This window comes from Buteo buteo, chromosome 9, assembly GCF_964188355.1.
Source record: "Buteo buteo chromosome 9, bButBut1.hap1.1, whole genome shotgun sequence".
In the NCBI taxonomy this organism is placed as follows: Eukaryota; Metazoa; Chordata; class Aves; order Accipitriformes; family Accipitridae; genus Buteo; species Buteo buteo.
The window spans coordinates 16,548,004-16,569,932 of NC_134179.1; the positions used below are offsets into that span (position 1 = coordinate 16,548,004).

At 39.8% G+C, this 21,929-nt stretch overlaps 2 protein-coding genes across 5 annotated transcripts in view; one reads left to right on the forward strand and one right to left on the reverse strand.

Annotated features, from left to right (window-relative positions):
* Positions 1–21,929, forward strand: part of MACROD2 (mono-ADP ribosylhydrolase 2) — a 910,189-nt gene that overhangs the window by 97,917 nt on the left and 790,343 nt on the right. The window lies entirely within an intron of this gene.
* On the reverse strand, positions 6,678–19,555 carry FLRT3 (fibronectin leucine rich transmembrane protein 3). The gene is made up of 3 exons (XM_075035489.1): positions 19,477–19,555; positions 11,164–11,926; positions 6,678–10,038 (listed from the first exon to the last, which is right to left on the reverse strand). The coding sequence occupies exon 3, from the start codon at positions 9,991–9,993 to the stop codon at positions 8,044–8,046; it is 1,950 nt and encodes a 649-aa protein (XP_074891590.1). The 5' UTR covers positions 9,994–10,038; positions 11,164–11,926; positions 19,477–19,555; the 3' UTR covers positions 6,678–8,043.

The following is a 21,929-nucleotide window of genomic DNA, read 5'->3' on the forward strand; positions in this document are numbered from 1 at the left end:
AAGAGACTCCCTTCTCCCTTCCCAACGCGACGCAGTTGCTTTGGGAAGAAGATGCGTTTCTTGCATGACCAGCTCCATAGGTCCTTTTGTCAATATAGCTGGGTTTGTGAAAGTTGTGGGGTTTTTTTTCTTCTGATGAGTAAAACAAGGAATCTACCTGCAGCATATTGTAGCACATTTTTTCCCTAATTAGCATCCTAGTGTAATGTCTCTCCTTCCTTTCCCTCTCCCATCTCTAACACCCTAAAAAACTAAATTGACAAACCACTTTTTGTGCTTTTAATATTTAATGGCTAAAATGATACAAATGTTAAAAAAGCCAGTTGATAACTCAGGGAAAATGGGAAGATGTTGACGAACTGTGCTGTACAAGCTGCCATTTACTTTTGTGCAGAATATGTATTGAAAAATACTAGGGGGGGGAAGGCCTTAATTAAAATGTGCTCATGATAGCTAACATTGGGTATGAATTCAAATAGACCAAATCTTTAAAACTTATTTTACAGGAAAAACTGGGCATTATGTCAAATCATCCTTGTTGAAAGCTATGTCACTTGTTCTTTAGGTTTGTTTGTTTGTTTGTTCGTTTTTAAAGTGTAGCATAAGATAGTAACAGATTTCAGAGCTTAGACCAAAATTTTTTGGACCAAACCAAAAATTTGGGGCAAATGTTTTTGGACAAAACCAGTCCTTGTTACTGTTGTCTGGGTGCATTTGGATCCTCTTAATGCCTCTGTCCGCACCCAAGGAACGCACTGATCAGTGCAGCCCTGTCATCCACTGGGTTCCTAGGCCAGCAGATAATGAGAAAGACCTGTGCACTTACTGACACAAATAAGCTATGATAAACCAGATCGTTATTCTTATTTTCAGTATAATTCAATTTTCAGTAGTAGAAATGTTAGGAAAAAGAATAGAACGAAGAGCTTAGAGGTAGTTATGGTCCTGCTAGTGCTCAACCATCTTGACCCTTCAAGTACTGACAAAAAATTTCCTGTAGTCAAAAGCAGCAAGATACATAACTTGAGAGCTGAGGGGTCTGAGACAGCCATACTTGAGCCATTTGTATCCTCCATACAGTTCATTGCTGCCTTTTCTCCTTTATCTAAGGAAATTGCTTGAGGTCAGCAATTTAGTTCCCCCAGCAGTTTTCTCCTGTACCTGACTTTTCACTTTGGCCGCTAAGTGTTGAGTTTCAGCGACCAAAACAACTTCGAAGATCGGGGAATACTGTGGAGTTTTTTTTCTTAGTTCTTATTTTGGTGTATGTCATTTCTGTATTGAGAAGATGGGGAGAAATGAAAAGGTTTTTAGTGGATGAAGTAGGTAACATGCCATTAAGGAGTTCTTAGAGTAAAATAATTGCTTTAAAGACATCAGGCACAGAGGTTCTGCATTATCAGCTAATGCCCTAAAATTATGTTTACTTGCTGGGTTAGCACTTTGCTCGTAAATGGCTTGCTTTCTGTTAATGATCTCATGTTCCTTCATGGGCAGTGAAGTATTCTGTCAGGCTTCAAAAATAAGCATCTTCAACATTTCTTGGGAAGATCATTGAAACCAGGTAAACAAGCAAAAACCCACAGATTCTGTAGTTCTCCACATTCTTACACTATTCAAAGTGTGTAGAAAGTGAAAATAGACTGAGTTTCTAGTTTATATCCTACTAGAGGAGTGCAGTGCAAATAACTTTTGTTTCTGATTAATGTAGCTTAAATAGAGGATGAGCATATAATACCTGCAATCAAAAATTGCATAGGGTTTATACAGGCTTGGGTTTTGCATGTACTTCTGGGGTAAGAGTTATAATGCGACTTCTTAAATCCTCTGCTTTGTCAGAATATCAGTATTCCTGGGTAGAAGGGTTTACCTTTTATAAAAAATGTATTTACTTTACCATTGAATCCATGGAAAAATAACATTTAAGTTTAAGGAAGCCAAATTAACTCCACTTCACACATACAGAGCGGTAGTCTAAGATAACATGTGAGGTAAGGATGCTTTCTCTTACTCTGAGCTGCTAATGCTTGTTCTAGTCATTTAGGAAACGATGTTAATATAGCAGGTTCAGAGTTGCATGAAGGCTTAGATTTGATGTGGCCTGCTGTGTGTTACCCAGCCTGAAAGATTTCTGCTTCTGGTCCATAACTGCATCTGTAAATACAGCTGCTCGTGTGCATCTCAAAATTAGAAAGTCCCAAATATTGAATAGGATCTTACAGTGGTGAAAATTGATCTCATTACCCTACTGCATTTCTTGCAATTAAAGCAAGACTTCAAGTTAAAATCCTGGACAGTGTTATTGTGAGGAGAGATGGGAAAGTTTGTGGGGAGATCTTCTACCCCCCCAGCACCTGCCTTAAACGTGTGTTGATACGAGATAGGCATTCACTTAAATTCGTCAACCAATTCACTTTTGTATCCAATAAAAACTGAAAGATCTGCAGTGAAATTATTTATGCTTCTTAATTAAAAAAAAGAGACAAGAAAAAAACCCCAAACTAAACAAAACAATCCCCCCACCCCCAGAAAAACACCTGTTTTCCTGTGGAAAGCTGGTTGCCTAGTAGGCATTTATAATGGACTAAGACCACTGGAGGAAATCAGTATTGCATAAATCTGATGTGCATTTCTGATCTAAATAATTATTTAAATATTGTGCATAAATTAAAAGTTAAATTATGCATAATATATGCGTAATTTTATCCTTTTGTAAATTATTTTCTCACAGCTAGTGATTAAAGAACATTGTGTAGTCCCTTGCTTTTGAACAATTAAACCTTCCATGGCTGTGTCTATAGATAGAGAGATATTCCTTAAGCTCAGTAAGGGGACAGGAGCGCGCGCTAGCACTTGGCTATGATCCGCTCCCTTTTTCTGATTACTTAAGAGGGCTGTTCAGGACAGAGCATCAGCCTATATGAATACTATCAACTAGCTTAACAAGTCAGATTATTTAATTAGCCCTATTAAGACGCTTCTATTTTTATAACTTATTTATGAGTGCTCTTGCTAAGCTTAGAAGGTCCACCTTCAGATTTCAAAAAGTGTTTTCAGCTCATGTAGTTGTTGGTAGTCTTGAAGGGTTTTATACTGTGACTCTGCAACATTTTCATTCTAAGAAAACACAAAGGGGCTCTGAAAAAGCTGTTGAAGTCAGGTAATACACTTCTGCAATCCTGGCCTGCAGGTTTCAGGTGTAGGACATTTATGATCTGTATGCACAATGGACATGTGCTCAGTTTCCAAAATGTAATCCAGAGGATGGTTATTTCTTCTAACGCCCGCTTTGTTGAAGTGTTTTGTTTTCCCCCTAGGGCAGGAACGTTCCCCAGCCATCACTTAAAGACTACCATAAAATGGGTCATCTTACTTGATGTCCAGTGGCTGGTAAAATGCAGGTGATGCTTGTTTTGAGCTAGATGCTCCGTCACCGTTTTAGTGAGATCCACATACATTGTGTGTTTTCTAATCTAGATTTAGAGGAGCAGGAAAAGATTTGATGAAATAACTATTAAAATTAAATCAAACATGCGTGTTTCCCAAAAGAAAAAACTTTTAAAGCAATTGTGTCCAGAATCTGATACCTGTGTCATGGTTGTACCTTCAGAGTGTTTGAAAGGGCTCTAATTTCATCACAAGGGTGGGACTCCTACTCTGCCACCCCCCAAATTTAATTCATCTGCAAAGAAAAAAGAAAAGTGCAAAATTTTCATGTCTGAATTCAGTCACTGGGCTTTTCCTTTCTGGTTAAACCACTCTGGGCTAGTTTGGAAGAAGAAATTCCCCAGTTACGGAGTAACATTATGCTTCGTAAAAAAAACTTCACTGTTGGTAAGTGCTGGCTTGTGGCTTGAAGCTTTTGTTGTTGTTCTGGTATCAGTAAAGAAACAGTTAATTAAGGTGATGCTGAAACAATATACGGACTTGGAAGCAAGGTTAAGGTGTTTTGAAAGCAGAGGGTATCCATGCAAATTATGGCTCCATCCAAAACTATCCCAAACAAATGTGGTTTGGATAAATCCAGGCAGATGGCATCTGCCAGCTCATGTTTGAAAATCTTATCCAACTTTAGCTGCAGGTGAATATGCAAAATGGCATCCTCTTACTTAGCAGAGAAGTCTATATACGTGCTTTAGTGCATTATACCATCAGTAAATTATTTTAATAGCAAATAAGTCTTTATTACTTTTGCTCTTGCTTTATTGCATTTGCTGCTCTACATTCAATATGTACAGCATTGGCATAATATAGCTTGCATGCTAGCTAGTCCATTAGCAGAAGAATGGTAACTGTGTTCCAAGACCACAGTACTTTGAATTTGGTACTGTTAAAGCCAGGAGAAAAAAAAAGAACAACCAAAAACCAAACCCAACAGTTGTTGCATTTCAGGCTGTTTTACAAAGCTAGGAAATAATAGCTTATAAATGAAGCAAATTTAGTTCTGGAAGGTACTGAGATGAGACAAAATTAATGTGATTTCCAAAGTACCAGCGTTTTTTTTGAGTCAGCTTTAAGGTTAAAACAGACCTGTGAGCAATTCAGGATAGCAATATAAATAAAAAAAGAAGGGGGGGACAGTACTAAAGAATGTAAAAGATACTTGGCATAGTATTTTAATATCGAGGATGCTGATTAAATTAACTCTGCACATAGGTTTAGGAAACACTGAAAAAAATTCAACCCCATGTTCCACACTTAAATATTGAACAGTACACTGAAATAACATGGAATTAGAAAATTATCTGACATAAATTTAATGTGGATTAATGTTATTTTGATAAGTGTGTTGAGTAAACTGCTCAATGTAGTAATCTGATTTGCCTACATCTATAACTGTCTAATAGAATGGATTTTATGCATGGTGCTAGAGAGCATTGCATGCTATAACTGCAGTGCTGTGATTAGTAGAAGAGTCTTGAAGAGACAGGCATGACATGTAGCAGAATAGAAATTCATATAAGTATCCAATGAAAAAAATGCAGAGTTTAGTTCGAAATCAGTCTTTCACTTGCTGAATTAATCTTAATATTATGGATGTTGCATGAAAGTTGCTGTAGAACCTAAGGAAGATCTTGTATGCATGAATGTGCCATTTTTTCCATTGACATCAACTGCAGTAGGAGGACACCAACTCTCCCCGCGAACCTGGCCTGGCTCTCTGCAGAGGACAGAATCACTTGTCCAGGTTTTTACTCTTTCTGGTGAGGTGAACCAGGAACAACTGGGTCAACTTGTTGAAGTTGCTTTGGATTTGCATACTACTGACTCACAGTACATAAATTTCACATGAAAAGTCCTCATACTTGAGATTCACATCCAATTATCTCCTTCTCAAATGGCAACTTTTTTTATAGCCCATATGACTTTTGTATGGCATCACCCGAGATGGGCAGTAGATGGTATGTACCATTACCAGGCTACCTCTGGTTGAGGTGCCTTAGAGGAGGCATGGGAGAGTACTCAATGAGTGTTATTTTCCCATTTTCACAACACAAATCTGGAGTCAACTAGGAGAGAGGTTTTCATGTAAATAGCTTGAAAATCCAGCAAAACCTATTTAATTTTGTTATCGGGGAGCTGATAGCAACGAAGTAGTAATCTATTGCCAGTGCCCCAGCCATTAAATGTATCTCTGATATAAAAGGTCCCTATATCCTAGCTTAGATGAGAAACAGGTCTGTTTTCTCCATCTGTGTTGGTTTTCCTTTCTCACTTACTGCCTAGGAAGACTTTTGCACAAGAACATAATGAGGCTCCATGTCCTTAGTTGTGGCTTTCTCGCTGTTCCCTAGATCTGTAGCTGATGGGAAAATAGAGCAAAATAGTCTTTAGTGCATTACACTGAGCTGAGCACATAGTTGTGTAGCATTACATGCACCTTTCTGTTACTTTTGGCACTGTGGATCCGATCAATGCTCCACACGCAGGAGGAGACGTGACTTCTGTAAAGTTAGTAGGGAAGCACAGTGCTGCTGTGCTGAGACTCCTCTACTGCTCAGGAACTGCAGGAGGCATTTTTGAAGGTGTGGTTGAGGAGACAGTACCATGGCACAGAGGGTTTGGAGAGGAACTTCCCTGGGCACATCTGGAAAATGAGAGTGAAAACTGGTGTTACTGGAAGTTTTGGGTCTGCACAGTTAGATGGATCCCTGGCAGGAGAACTGTTTGCAGGCTGACTGCTGAAACCATCAGTCTCGATGTCTGCCACTGTTTTTTCTTGTCATCTTTCATCCTTTACCACTCTCAGGGAAACAGACAGGCCAAGCACAGCTAAAATTCTCTTAAAACTGGATTGCATTTGGTACGCGTTCCTTCTTGTCTGAGATATTGTCCAAAATATTAAGTATTTTTCTTTTTTATTTGCTGTTTCTATTGAAAAAACCCTGTATCTCAGAGGGTTGTAACTCCATGCTTTCCCTCCCTTTCATTGTTCACACAATTCAAAGTTGTGAAAACTTGTTTTCCAAGTAATTATTAATAAAGAAACCCTGCAAGCGTAATACTGTCAAGTTGAACAAAGAAAAAGGTGAAGCTCATGACCTGAAAAATAGCTTCTGAGTGGGTTTCCTATCAGTGCATTGCAGTGGTGCAGCATTATTTTCAACTAATTTTTCAACTTTGTTCATCAATAAGACCAGTATTTTTCATAGTTGTTACATATGAAAAAGTGGGTATTTTATTTTTTTTTCCTTTTTTAGTTTTTAAAAGCTTGATACATGTAGTGTTGGATCAAGGCACACACAAGACTAGCCAAAGGCCGTACAAAGCACTTTGGTTTTTAGTTGAAGGAACAAATGATTATGGCAACAAAGAGTGGCTTGGGATTTAAACATGAAATAGCTCATAGTTCAGTAGGAAGGCAGAAAGAAACATGTTACCTTACAGATTTATCAAGGAATTTCTGGAAAACTGTGACAGTAATGGGCAGTATTCCTGACTGTAATGGCAGTATACTGAACACACACCTGTACAGTGTTTGAGTATACCCTTTAAAATAGCTGTATTCCCCAATTGTCTGCTTACCTTCATGACTAAATTTTTTGAGACCTTGCTTATATTGTCTGGGGTTTTTTTGTCCTGCTCTTTTTTCTTATGAAACTGCGTTTTCAGCCTTTTTTCTGTTCAAAGCAGTTTCTAAGTGTTGCCTCTGTCCTCCTGCCCTTACCTCCCAAATACCTGTGACCATCCATCACTGTTTTTCTCTGTAGTAAGCAGACCACTGGCTTTAATAACCAGAAATCTAACCCTAAACTGTACCTACCCACTTGGTTTGTAGAGCCTAGTGCATTTTTAAAAATTCCTTGTTAAGAATTTGGTTATGCTTTTTTCTGGGGATCAATTTTTTTTTTTTTTTCACACGTCAAAAGCTTCAGTCTCACGTGTGTCATTGATTTGATTATTTTCTTTTAAATTAGATTTCACAATTGTTGAATGGATATATCCAGACAGCTGATATTGCCCATTACTACACACATTTTTGTTTACTGAGTATTGTTGTGGTTTACAGATTTAATAGACCCAACATTGAAAGTTCTGTGAGTTTTTGCAACCACTTCTTGATCTTCCTGATTTGCCAGGTTCAACATTGTTTTATTGATACCAAAGTGAAAAATGGCCTGTGCTTACACTTACAAGGAACTCAGATGAATGTTCTGACTGCTCAACACGGCAAGAAAATTCACTTTCACAGTCAACAAGTCATCTTACTCAGTAGAACACAAAAGTTAAATGGTCTGTAACTTCAATATTAGCAAGGAAAATACAGTACAAATTACTAAAAAATACTAAAATATAGAATTGTGGTCAGGTATCCCCACTACATTAATCGCAGCAGTAGCCTGAAATTTGAAACTTTTAATAAAAAGTTCTTAAATATAAATTATATGGCAAATGTACAGTACATTGCTTTGTCAGTCTTTTAATCCAGTGTTTTGCAGTAGAACAGCAACTGTTAAGTCAGTCTTTTCTCGTTTTCTTTAAAAAACAAAACAAAAGCAAAAAACCAACAAAACCCAAACCAGTCTTTTGTGTCCTTCAGTATCATGAGTGCGAATGATCTGAATCTGGAATACCACTGTCTCTGTAGCTTCTGTTACTACTGCTTTCACTGTGGCTGTTCTTGTACAGATTCATGCCATTAGATGGGAAAATGGTGTGTATTACAAATTCCTCCTTGGACGCTTGCTCGTTGGTTATTGGTATCATCTGGAAAGAAGTCTCCCTGATTTCTAGGATGGAGTTATCCTTCTTGGTTCCCGCTTCAGCATAGTCGTCTTTTCTCCGGCGTCCCTTGCTGTAGGCGCAGTTCCGGGAGAACAGAGACCCGTTTCTGTGGATGTACCAGCAGACCAGGGCCAGCAGCGCTATGGCCACCAGTGCCACTGCACCGCCAATGATGGCAGCCAAAGGCAAGCTGGAGTTTTTGTAAGGTTCTTTCTCCTGCTCCCGATTGAGGGTTGTGGTAGGGTTGTACATCTTAAGAGGTGCTGTCTCGGTCTCAATGCATTCAGGCGTTTCGTCGGAGAGATAGATGTTGCTGGTTTCCATGGGAACCATGCATACACGGTATGGTGATTCTGGTTCAAGAGCTGTGAGCAAATAGTCGTTTCTGTCGCCTGTAACTATTGTTTCAGTTATAGATCCAAAGGCAGGGCTGTGACCCATCTTGAGCCAGCTCAGTCTTAAAGCAGTCATTGGTAGTGCAACTTTCCAGGAGATGTGAATAGTCTCCGTGCTTACGGATTTCACAAATATCGTAATGATTTTGCGTACTGGGCTTGCTGTGGTTCTGTAGTTTTTATTTAGGTTGGGAGTCTTGATGTCCGGTTGTTTGGTCACAGAAACCGGCCAGTGTCCCTGGGCCGGGTATAACATGTTTGGTACCGCAGTAGTGATTTGGATGGTGCTTATCATGCCATCGTCCTTACAATCAAATAGTTCTGCGTTGAGGTCTTTGATAGCCATTCCACGTACTTTTTCTGGTGCCTGACACATCAGTCCACGTACGTTAACTTTTAAAGGCAATGACTGTAACCAGTCGCGTACCCATTTCATTTTGCACCCACAGTGCCAAGGGTTGTTACGAAGAAAAAGTTGAGTTATGTTGTCCAGGTCATCAAAGACACCTTGAGGTAAATTGCTAAGATTGTTATTGGACATATCTAGTCGATACAGCTGCCTTAAGTAGGAGAAAGCATTGGGTGGCACACGGTTGATGTGGTTTTCTTGAAGATAAAGCTTTCTTAGGTTTGTTCCCGGCAAGTTTACTGGTGCAGCTGTGAGGGAATTGCGGACCAATGACAGTTCTGTAAGATTGACTAGATTCATGAAGACTTTGTCTCCTAATCCATGATTATTTAGAAGATTTCCATCTAAAACAAGGCGTTTTAGATTTGTAAGGTCTTGAAGGGACAGTTCTGAAATCGTGGAAATACGATTATCATCCAAGCGTAGCTCTTCTATCGTTTTAGGCAAACCCCAGGGAATGGTGCTAAGATGATTTCGAGAGAGAAAAAGAAGTCTGAGATAGATGTTGTCCCGGAAAGCTCCATCCTCAATGCTAACAGCGGAAACGGAATTATCATCCAAATGCAGCTCTTCCAGATAGGGAATTTGTGAAAGTGAATCATAAGTAATGGTCCTTATATTATTCTCCTGCAAATGTAGTTCCTTAACGTACTTAGGGAGGTTAGTGGGGAATTCATCTAGGCTGTTGTGATATAAATATATTCTTTCCACCCTAAGCAAGTTCTTCAGTTCTGAAGGAATCCCAGCATTATTTATTTGATTGTTCTGAAGGAAGAGGGTAGTAGCATCCTCTGGGATTCCTGTAGGAATAGATGTCAAATGGCGATCATTACAATATATGAAACCCACATCACAGCGACATACTGAAGGGCAGGGTTTGGCACTAACAGAATAAGGTGCCATGTCAAGTAACAGCCCTATTTTAGTCCAAACTAGGAAGATGCTCCAGGTTACACTAATCATGGTCAGGAATGATGAGATTTGTATACAGTTCTGATCTTCAACAATCTAAAAAAACCAAACAAACAAAATTATCCAGATCATCAGTGAAAAAACTGCAATGAAAATTCAACTTCAGCATTACAGAAGACATCTGAAACACGCATATTAAACTAAAATTCAAGTTCATAGAAACATTTTACTTTCTTTTCCTTACATCAGTATTTTACTACTTCTTGTACTAATTCAATTAACTTAATAGGTTATTCTGCATAGTAATTGAAAAGAATATAATCAAGTATGTCTGATTTGTGAATTGTTTTGCTTAAGCAAGAAGGTTCTTTCTAAGGATTCCTTCACATTTCATATGTAGAGACAATCTTTGTTTGCAGAGACCAAGTAAGTACAGAGCTGAAGTCACACCAGAGTTCAAGTAAATCACTCTCTATCTGAAAGATAATAAGTAATTCCTAAGTCAGCTAACTAGTCCAGGAGCCCTTAAGTGAATTTTAAAACCCTTACCAAACCTACAAGTTTAGTGGTAGCTATTTTGGAGGTTCAAAAAAGTCCTAATGGCAGAGCATAAAATGCAGACAAAAGAGCAAGGGTCAGCTAAAGACTTTTTTCCGATGTTTTCTGAGTGCTCAATATCATGTTGCGTATCTTACAAATACTGCAGCCTACTTTTCTTGGGTTTTTAAGCTGTAAGGTTTAGAAAGGTGAATGTTACAATTGGTAGGTAGCTAACAACCTGATGTAGCTGGTAGAGCTATGGTTTTCTAGTTGACTGGATGGAATATTTTATTACATGCTTAATTTTATGTTTAAATATTTGTCATTCTCAAAAGTCTTCTTACTAAGCAGTACACTAATAAGAGACTATTTGGCAGGTTTAACCACATTTTCCCATCTTATTAGTTCAAACTGTGCAGGGTAGGATAATATAAATTAACTCTTGACTGAAATTGTACTTTGCATTGGTAGTGTGTTTGTACATTGAGCTCAGGTAATTAGCATTTTTATAGCTTTTAAGACAACATAATTCAATTACCATTGTAATTAGGGTTGTGAGAACTTCTGCAAGATGACCTATGCATTAAGCAGTGTCATGACCTTTTCTCTTGTGGGTTCATATATTAATTGAACTTTATTCTCTGAGGCATGAAAAGGAAAATAAATTAATATTGATCCTACCGTATTTAAAGGTATGAGTAAATTTGGTGCTTGAGGATATCCAGTGAAAGAATGTCTTTCTTGCGAGTCACTCTTACGGTTTACTCCACGGAGCTGTGTTTTTCTCAGCGGTGTTTACTCAGATGGTCCTTCTTGGTGGTGTGTGTTTCCTGGCCCCTGGCATGATACTCAATGAGCATTCCAACCAAGATTTATCATGGTACATAAGCACACCAGGATGGGGTGTAGAAAAGCTTCAGTTTCCCTCTATTTTTGTCCTCATGTAAAGTCTGTGAATGAAGAGCCTCTTTTGTTTGGTTTAATGCCTTTAGCAGGAATTACTTTCTTTGTAACTCTTACAAACTCTTCCGTGCAGTGTAGTAGTCAGAGGTGGTAACTTCAGTGCCACGTGATGGAAACTATTCATTATGCTGAGGCTTGAAGGATGGTAGCCTCTTCAGGAGGTCAGGAATGGGGCTGCTTTTTCCTGTCCACAATTATCCAAGTATAAACTTTGTACAGTAGCTACATCCTGATACATCCACGCATCTTTGAGAGAACCATTTTCTGACTCTCACTTTTTAACACTTCTTCCAAGTTTGTAATGCAGGGAAGAATTCCTCCTGTGCTGCAAGAATGCAAGTTACTCTACCGTAGAAATGCTAGGCAATACAGATGGTTTTCTTCATTAAAAAAACAAACAAACAAAAAAAAAAAACCACAAAAATATGATTTCCTTTGCAGAAAACTCCCCTTTTAAAGCTTTCCTTGAACTCTTAATTTCCTGCAAAAGTAAAAACAAACAAAATATTTGCAATTAATAACAACTAGCGGACGCTAGAATTGTGTTGCATCCCCTATATATATCATGCTATGCTTATTGTATACATGACAGCACATCTTGTTTTCCCAATATATTGGTATTTCAGCAAAATACAGAGCTCTTTAAACAGCAAAACATTTTCTTAGTCTCATGTTTACCGCATTTTTGCTGGAACTATATTTTCCTTCCTTTCAGTAGAAAATAAATTCATCCTGAATTGACAGACAGTAACAAAATATTCATAAATTATGTTTCCCACCTGATTACAAATGTCAGTCCTGCTTCCTTGGAGGAAGCAAAAATGGTTGCTTGCTTTGTGTTCTTGGTAAACTGAGGTAGATGGTGATCCTCTCCTTAGTTTTAAATGTAAAGGGAGCTAATTACCATTGAGTAGTTCCTACATGAAAGGGGAAACGGTTTTGCTAAAATACTGCAGTAATATTTCACATCTGCGACACACTGATTCTGAATTGGGGACTAGCTAGGCATCTGTTATCAACTCTTTGACAACAGAGATTCATATGTGAGTTTTGTCCATGAAATGTGCTTGATTTGCAGTCTGAACTTTTAAGCTATTATATTTGTAACTTTGCACAGTGGAATTGGTGTTGAGATTAGCATTTTATCTGATTTTTCTAATTTAAAAAAAAAGAAGGGTCAGTCTTGGTTGTTTGTATTTCTTGAACTACAATTATTTGGTTATTTTTGAATGGTATTTTTAACTTGGGCTACTTTGTATCACTATTGCACTATCCACTCAGATACCAAGCCTGTGTTCCCCCAGAGCATGTAGGTAGTACCTGCCTGAAATACAAATGGTTAAATCTGAAATTACAAAAATACTTAACGTTTACTTGCTTCTCCCTTTCATTACTGCATGTTGTCCAGAGAACTGAGCACAATCCTCAGAACTGAAATGCTCGGAAGAAACAGCATGCTGAGTAATGCTTGCTTAGCTGCCTTTCTGTGTGCTTAACTAGAGTAGCTTCTGGTCCTTCATGAAATATTAGACCTGAACAGAAACAGTCTGTTTTAAAACTGTCTTTTTCTATTTGAGTCAGGTCCATCATGAAGTAGATCAGTAATACTCCTAAAGCAACAGGAAATTTACACTGGTACAAAATTATTGACATAGAAACAAATTATGCTGCTCTTTTCATAAAAAAAAAAAAAAAGCCCCCCACTTTAGAGATGGTGTGACTGTCTAGTGAGGGAATGGTAAAGCCTTTTCTCTCTGCTGCTTTCATGTTCATCTAAGCTTTGGTTTTGCACCTTGTTTTCAGCAGTTGTGTGATGAAAACAGTAACTTAAAATGAGAGACTCTCACTGTGGCATAAATAAGTATTTTAACATATGCTTTATTTAAGGAGAAAACTCAGCCTGCCTGATCAAATTTTAGAATATAAGGGAATGCATATTTTTTGGTAACCTAAGTAATTTGGGTAAATTATGCAATCCTTATAAAATGGAACAAAAAGACTCCATGTTCTTGCAGTGTCCAGTTTTGTTGGTCTGTTTTACTGAAATGTTTGGGGAAAGAAGTCCAGGCTCTATTCCTGAAACTTTGAAATAAACAGTTGCTTAACAGCTGTAGAAAACATGGTATCTCTTAGGAACCAACGTAAAGTTGTGATAGAGGGTATTTTCTGGAACTATATAGTGAAGTAGGAATATGAATTTCTTAAATAGGTGTTTGAAGGCTACAATAACTTTTAAGTACTTCTGAAGAAAATTTATAGTTTTGTGGTTTTTTTTTTAACTTTTAGAGCTGTAAAAAACACCTATTAAGCAAAACAGAGGTTCTAGTATGCATACGTTACATATATACATACACACACGAGAAAGTAAATTCATTTATTTTACCTTTCTAGCATATAAACTGTTTCCTCTTTGCTCCATTTGATAGTCATCCCTTCATTTATTGCCGCTATTATAATAGCAGTAATGTGTAGGATTAAAATGAAAGCAGTAAAGCTCATTAAGTTCTTGGAATTTTTTTTATCCCTTCTCTCAAAATTACATGAAAATGAGAGACAAAAATAAAAGCTGGTCTCTTTGGAGAAGACAACACTGTTTCAAAAATGTGGATTAAGACTATACCCCCCACTCCCTTTTCTAAACTTAGAATAGTTTTCTTCAGGTCTTGATTGTTTGATATCTTGCACTTCCCTTTTATATCTCAAGCCATAGCTGAAAACAATGTTTTTGCATATCAAAGGCTCCAGTGATCTGTCTACAGAGAAGAAGGGAATCCTGCTGCCATGCTCCAGCTTTCCCCTTCTTGAGCTGTCTCTAAATATTCCCTAACATCAAGTCATTATAGCTGATCCGCCAGGATGAAAAGAAAAGTGACCCCCACTGGTACAGACACTGTGTCCAGGTTTCTGCAACATCAAACTGGGAGGCTTCATGGACACATGGTTTTGAAAGAAGCCATTACTTTTGAACAGAGCAGATTTTAGAAAGCGTGCTAAAATTCATATTTAAATGCAAAAATGACTTTTTTTGGTAACAAAAGTAACGTTGGAACAACTGAACAGCAGCTTCTTTGCTTATCTTTATTCCAAGTTGAATGTTTTCATGAACTTTGCTGAACTGCATGGTTAAATTACTTTTCCTGGGACACTGTGTAAGCAAGTGTATTACTAAAGATAGCGGTAATGTGTGAGCCTTGTGTGTGTACTTATCGCTGTGGTACAGCTAAGCAGGGGGACATCTTATTTTAAGAAGTTCAAAGTAATTTGCACGCTACAAGAAAAATGTACTGAAGAACATAATTGTATTTACTATAAAGTATGGAGTCCAGCTGTACTCCCTGTCCTGTAGGCAGGCAACGGCCAAAAAAAAAAATTTAAAAAAAAATAAAAAATAGTTTTGTTATATTTGAAAAGTTGAGTTTTTCAAAAAATGGTGCCAAAGAGATCTTTTCTTTCCAAGCTGTAATAAAACATGAACAAAATCAAGACCTGCTTCATTTGAGGTCACACAGTGCTTATTTGAATTTCTAATCTACCTCTGTGTTCTCTGGCAGGAACTCTGGTAGTTCAGTAGCTTCTTTCTAACCATAAAAGTAACAGGGGGAAGGGAAACAGCTCAGTATTTTTAGGTTATAAATGAGAAGAGTGTCATTTAAAGTTAACATTAGAATATATGTATTTGATATGTCTAAAATTTTGCTTAATTGGTGTACTTACATTCCAGAATTACCTCTGTATTTGTTTATAATCTGAAATGTATCAGAAACATAAAATATGCTTCTCATGTTTTAAAAAGACTTCTGAAGTCTATCTACTGCATATATTGCCAGTTTAGTTTACAAAGGTCATGCTGCCTCTTAAATAGTTTCACCAACTTAAAAAAAAAAAAAAGTTCCACAGTGCTAATCTACACTTAAAGCAATGCCCATACTTTGTTTTCTTTAAGTGTATTACTCAGGGTTAGTTGACAGTGACAGCAAAATGCTTTCTAAGCACCCTGTCTAGGAGCAGCAATTTCCACGATCATCATATTTCAGGAAGGTGCCCCAGTCTTTTGTTTGGTGCTAGGCAAGCAGAAGGTCCTCTAGCTGTCTTTCCAAGGGGTAAAGAATGCAAAGGAGTGTGTTAAACTGAGAGTCAGGTTGTATCTCTATGTTGGTGAAATTTGGAGTTGTTTTTCTTCTGTTGGAAAAGTTTTTATTTACTTGTAGAAAATTTGCCCCCCCCCCCCCCGTGTAGTAGTTCAATATAATATCGCTTTTGTCTTGCTAGTTCTAACTCAAGTGTCTTAAAAAACCTGCAATTTTTCATGTGATCTTCCCTTAAATGCAAGTGAATCTGACTTAGAACTGGATTCTGAGTAAAAGCTTGTCTGCATGCCTAAGATGAACCAAACCAGCATTTGCTGTAGAGGATGGAAATGAACCAAGAGTTTTTCACTTCTGAAGTTTACTTTTAAAACCTTTCCTGGTTTTGAAGATGCTAGGTTGAAAAGATCCAGACTATTACGCTATTCCTACTTAATCTCTTGTTTTGACTACTCTGCTTCTGCAAAGGTTGCACGTTAAAAAAGCACTTTGAGGGGGAGTGTTTTGCGATGGCTTTTTGTTTGGTGTTTTAGTGCTCTTTGAGTTTTGCCAATTATGGCTTCTAGGTTTTCTTTTGAGAGCTGCTGCTGAGGTAAACTGCCCGTGCTTAAAGTAAAAGAATAGGGAACAAATGCTGCCATTGTTTCGAGGTAAAATCTGGTTTTTTTCCCCTCTTGACAAATTTAGGTGGAATTATACCTGATAGGAAGTTCCTGGCACAAAACATAAGGCATGTAAAAATACTACTTAAATGCTGGATAAAGCTTCAGTAGTTTTGTTTCTTTGCCTTTTGAAACAGTTGGTTGCTCACTTCCCGATTACTAAATTTGCTCCTCAAAAAATAAGACTTCAAAAAACGTGCAGCTGTAAGATTGCTTGAATTCTTGCAGCTCGTGGAAGGAAGAACAGAGTTTGTGATGATACAATGTATTTAATGAACACTTTTCAAGATGCCTGACCCGAGTGATATTTGGTCACTTATTAAAAATAAATGTAAGCAATCACATACTAATTCTTCTGTGCATTCCTGTGCTTTGAAGTGATTAAGGAAAAAACTGCAGAAATAACTAGCCATTAGCATCCATGCTTGCTGCTAGAAGGAGACAAAGATGGCCATCTACCAACTGAAGCCACTTCAAATAATTGCAATGCAAAGTTTGCAAACTCCAGCAATTGCTTTGATTAGTCACCACTGCCTTACATAATATCCTTCAACTTTTAGCTATTGGTTGCAAAGGAAAAATGAAAGAAGAAAAAAAAACCCAACCAAGAAATGCATCTTTATTTTGTTCTTGCTGTAAAACGTATACACTTCATTTCTGGAGATGAAAGCTTGCTGTGAGTTTACTACAGAGTTTTTTGCCCACTGGGGGGTGGTACACACTGCAAAAACTGTGCTTTTAAGAGCCACAAGTCAGATGTTTTCTGCTGCTGTCCAGTTTTCTCTGCTTTAATAACAACAAAGTCTCCTGTTGAGAAAAACAGAGGCAGCCTCCAAAGGAGGGAATTTTAAAAAAAAAAATAAATAAATCACTTTCAGAGAGTTTACAGATTCTTATTTCCCATGCTTGATTGTATTAACTATGGTATTTATCTGGTCATTCTCCAGTTAAAATAAAATGGCATGAATGTAAAAAAAAAAAAGAAAATTAGCATTTTACATATATGCTAAGGGTTGTCACTGTTCCTGGTGTATAGGAGGAACACAGAAGGCAGGAAAAAATACAGCTTTTAGAAGTGATTAAATGTGGATGGAAGAACAGAAAACCTTGATAGCAGTATGAATAGAAGGATTAGAATAGCCTCAGTATATTTTAAGATAATTGGCTTTCTATAAACCCAAGTATACCTTTTGTTTATGAAATATTTGAAAACCTATCTTAAACAAGGCCGTATTGTATGGTTTTGGAATAAATTAAAGGAAACTTGAGGGTGGGGTTTCTTTTTTTTGAGGGAGGGAGGGAAGGGCACTGAAATGTCTTGAGTATGACCTAATGTGTGGCATATATATTGACAAGGAAAACACATACTGATCTTTCTGTTTTATAGCAAATAATTCTTTTCTTTGTACACTTGAATTGACAAATGCATTTTTCACTCTAATTCAGAGAAATGTTCATTAAGACACCATATCCCCAGGCAATAGATGGCGAGCATAATTGATGCTTCTATCTTTTTGGGCAGTATATTTTAGGCAAGGAAACTGGGGTCAGGATAATGAATTGTTTTTTTAAAGTCTGAACATTTTCAGCCTCTTCTTTCTATACTTTTTCTCTGCATAGAGGATTTACATGGAAATGCAAAATGTAAATCTTCTTTTTCTAAGTGGCAATAAGAAAATGCATTCAGTTGCTGTGCTCTTTTGCAGGAATACGATTTAATTGTAAAGTAATTCTGCATTATGGTGTGAAGCTGGTGCACAAAACACTCTACTGTAGTCTGTTAACTGACCAGCATTGATCCCTTGAAGAAGGGAAGCGACTTGCCTTCACTCCAAATTAGTAAGCCATGGCTAACAGCACTCCACGAATTGGTTAATTACAGGCACTCATCGTTGTGCTTGCAACACTCCTTTGCAACTTTGACTGGATGCGCCAGGGTTGTGCTCAAACCCCTTTGCGGTCAGTGAGATTAAAATTTAGGCTACCTCAAAGGGAAGGACTGAGCCAGAAAGGCAACTGTCTGGACAAAAGCCGAGTTTTTATTCGCCAAGGGCCTGATCTTGAAAACTAAGCAGGAACCACCCCTACACACAAAACAAAAAAACCCAACCAAAACCCGAACCAAAAAAAACCCAATCCAAATTGGAAAGCCCGTGCCTAGATGCGGTAAGCTGTGGCAGATGCTGGGGAGCAGGACTGCTGCGTTTGAGCGGTGGTGTGCTGGGAAATGCAGGGACACCCGAGCTTCGCCTTACCAACTAAGTTGCAGATCCTAATTGTGTTGGAAGAAATCGGTAAAACAAAAGACTCTGGCACATCTAGCAGTCGTGAAACGGTTTTCGGGGCGGCGAGAATAACGTAGAGATGAGGAGTGCAAAGGAATAAGTGGACGAAATAGTTATTTGCGAGCCATTTATAAATGCATTTGCTGCACTTGTACGAGAGCAGACAATTACTTAATAAACTGAAAACAGCAGAAAAGTTCATTAAAACTAGGCAAGGACCTTTCGAGTGCTAGGAGGATTATAGGCCAGCTCTTCTTCCCAAAGAAAGTGGGGCGTTTTTGAGAAAATTTGGGCCTGTTGCATTCTTTCTTGACGTATGTGCAACCATTTTGTTCCCTATCTCCTCGTCCGCAGACTTTGTGCGTGAGGAGCAGCAGCGCTGGGGAGGGTGCACAAACCCTCTCGCTTTTTTTTGTTTTGTTGGGTTTTTTTTTTGTTTTGTTTTTTTTAAATATATGCAGCAAGGGGGCCGGGGGGAGGGAGGAGTTTTCAAACCTGGGGAGACAGGCAGGGTACGGGCAGGAAGATTTTCCCCTCCCCGCCCCGTTCAAACGCGGGGCTAGGATCCCAGCACACGCGGGGCGTGGGGATCCGGCCCGCCGGCGTTGCTATGCGGTCCCTCCGGGTTTCCCTCCGCCCCCGCGGAAGGCGGTTTTGCGCTCTTACTCCCGGGGCCGGTGCAAGGCTGGTACCACACTGCCAGTCTGGGGAGCAGCCGGCTTGCTCCCCAAGTCGACGGCGGGTGGGTGGGCGGGCAAAGGCCGGCTGCGGCTGCCACTCTGCCCGCGGGGGTGGCCGCCGCGCTCCTGTGCGCCCTGCCGCGCAGCCAGCGGGGCTCTACCCGCCGCAGCGCCGCGCCCGCACCCCGGGACTAAGGGGGGGGGGAAGGTACGTGTGCGCTCTCAAACTTCCCGCCGCACCCTCCTTCTCTAGCTCCGCATTCCCCCCCCGCCCCGGCCCGCGCAACTCCCGCGGAGAAAGCGCTCATCCCTCGCTTACCTGTGCGGCGCAGAAAGGAGCGATCCCGGCTACAGGGCGGCCGCCGCGGTAATTCCACTCATGGCTGGGGAAGGGCGGCCGGGCGCGGAGCGGTGCGCCGCGCCGGACGCTGCGCTAGCGCGGGGCAGCCGCGGAGCTCGGCGCGCGCCCTCAAGTCGCGGCGGCAGCGGCGAGCTGCGGGGGCGGTGCCAGACGTCACCGGGGGGCGGGGCCGGCGGGCGGGGCGGGGCGCGCGGCGTTGTCGCTAGGGGGAGCAGCAGGCGGCGCCATGGCTGGGCTGGGGCGGGGGAGGGGCGGCGGCGCCTTATCCCTCCGGAGAGCGGGGGGCTGCGGGCCAGGGGGGATGTTTCTCGGCTGTTTTTTTGTTTGTCTTTAGTTCCCCACCCCCCCCTTTTTTTTCCCCGGCAGAACAGCGGTGGTGCCGCCGCTGGCTGTGCTGGGGGGGGAGGTGGCGCCCCCTCGTCCCTTCAGCGCGGCGAGTTAAACCCCGAGTGACCGTTTTCCGTTCCCTGGGTGTCGGTTGGGCTCCCGACGGGGCGGGCAACGCTGCGAAGTTAACCCTGGCCGCCGCCTTCGCCTCGGTTTTGGCCAAAAGGTCAGGGGTCGTTATGAGTTGCACAGGTGCTTTTAAAAAAAAATATTCATCAGTTGGTGTCGCTTTCCTCAGCTTCTCAAAACAAACAGCTGTCGCTCCTCTGGCATCGTCCTCCAAAAGCAAGGGCCGAGCCGTAGTGCCTGCTTGAGGTGTCACGGGCAAGGGTGGCAGCTTCGGAAGGTCTAAGGGTTTTCTTGAGGTATTAACGTTCAATGCCCTTTAAAATCAGCAAGTGGATAAGAGTTGCTTGGTTTTCATGCTCCACCCGGGACGGCATTTGCTTGGAGATAACCTTATCGTGCCTGCCGAGTCTGAGATTGAGGACAAGTGAGGCCCAGCTGGTTTGCAGTCTTCAGGGATTTTTCATTGGAAAACAAACTTTCTACTCTTCTAACAAACCCCTAAATTTACGGTAGTCACAGGGCAAGCTAGAAAATATATTTCTGAGATGTTTTTTCCTAAAATCTAGTTTCCTTTTGTTTGTAGCTTACTAACTCACACAAGTAGCATTGGATTTGGCAGATGCAGTTGATGTTTCTATTCTTGTTTTTTGGTTTTTTTTTTTTTAATTTTCCATCAAAATGGGGGTTTCTTTCCAGACAGACAGCCGCTGCCTTAATGATTATCCTGTTCTCTTCATTAGCGGTGCATAGGTGATCTTGGCCATCTCCTGCAGCGTTTTGACCATGTGCATTCGCCAGCACAAGGAGCTGATGTCTGGGGGAAGGCAAGCTTCCAAAAGCTGTCTCTGCTAATCCCAGTTGTCCTGCAGTTGCACTTCTTGCTGGTACCAGAAGACAGCAAGGCCAGGCTTTGTTAAGTTTAAAGAGAGCTTTATTTCTTTAAGGCCTATGGAAACTGCCAGGTAGTTGTACTTTCTATAGAAAGTTTGAACACGTAAATTTACTTTGTTTACCTTTTGGCAAAACCAAATACAGACAAACTAGAAAGTGTCAAACCTCATCCTTTCTTGAGAGGCATTTTAATAGATTTTTGAACGTTGCTTGGTGTATTTGGCATTTAAGTGTTTGGAATGTTGTATATGTGCTGTATTTATTCAACTAATTTAAAAAAAAATCTTAGACTGATTTTCCTTGACAACGAGGGAAAAGGATTTTTTTCTCTCTATCACTTCAATTCTAATCTTTCCCTGAGGAGAGTAAAAACTAATAATAAATTAAACCGACTTCAAGTTCAGGTACAATTGTCTGTACCTAATCAGCTCAGTATATACAACTGTATTGCATATACATCTTAATGTATATATAACATGTTATATGTATGACTGTATGGATACGCATGTATGTGTGCTATACAAACATAGGTATGCCTAGTATTATAGTGTGTCTGTATCTCGTCATGTGGGACAGGACGGTGGGCTGTGGTAATGCAGAAGGCATTTCGAGATGCTGCAAATGTACTGTAGGTTTTCTTTTTTTAACTGAGATTCTGTTAACATTATAGTAGCATTTTTCAAAAACAGCATGTATTTGGTATTTCTTATGCCTGACTTAGTTGTATTAGTTAACAGATTCCAGCGTTATGTTGCTGTGCCGTGTTGCTAAGCCTTAATGTATATCTATGGGATATTCATAAAAGATGTATATGATACGCATTCAGCTATCTTTCAGTTTTATTCCAAGGCTGGCCCAGTGCTTATGGCACCGGTTAGAAATTACAGTAAATGTTCCTGGAGAATTCCAAAGGGCATGTGAGAAATAATTAGATTTTACCAGGTCACAGCTGCTCTAGAGTACTGAAAGGTCTTTAATGTGCTGTTGCAAGCAGATTTTTGACGGCATTCTTTTATGTAAACTCCATAAATATACTTCTTAAGAACATGGGTAGCTTTTAAAAT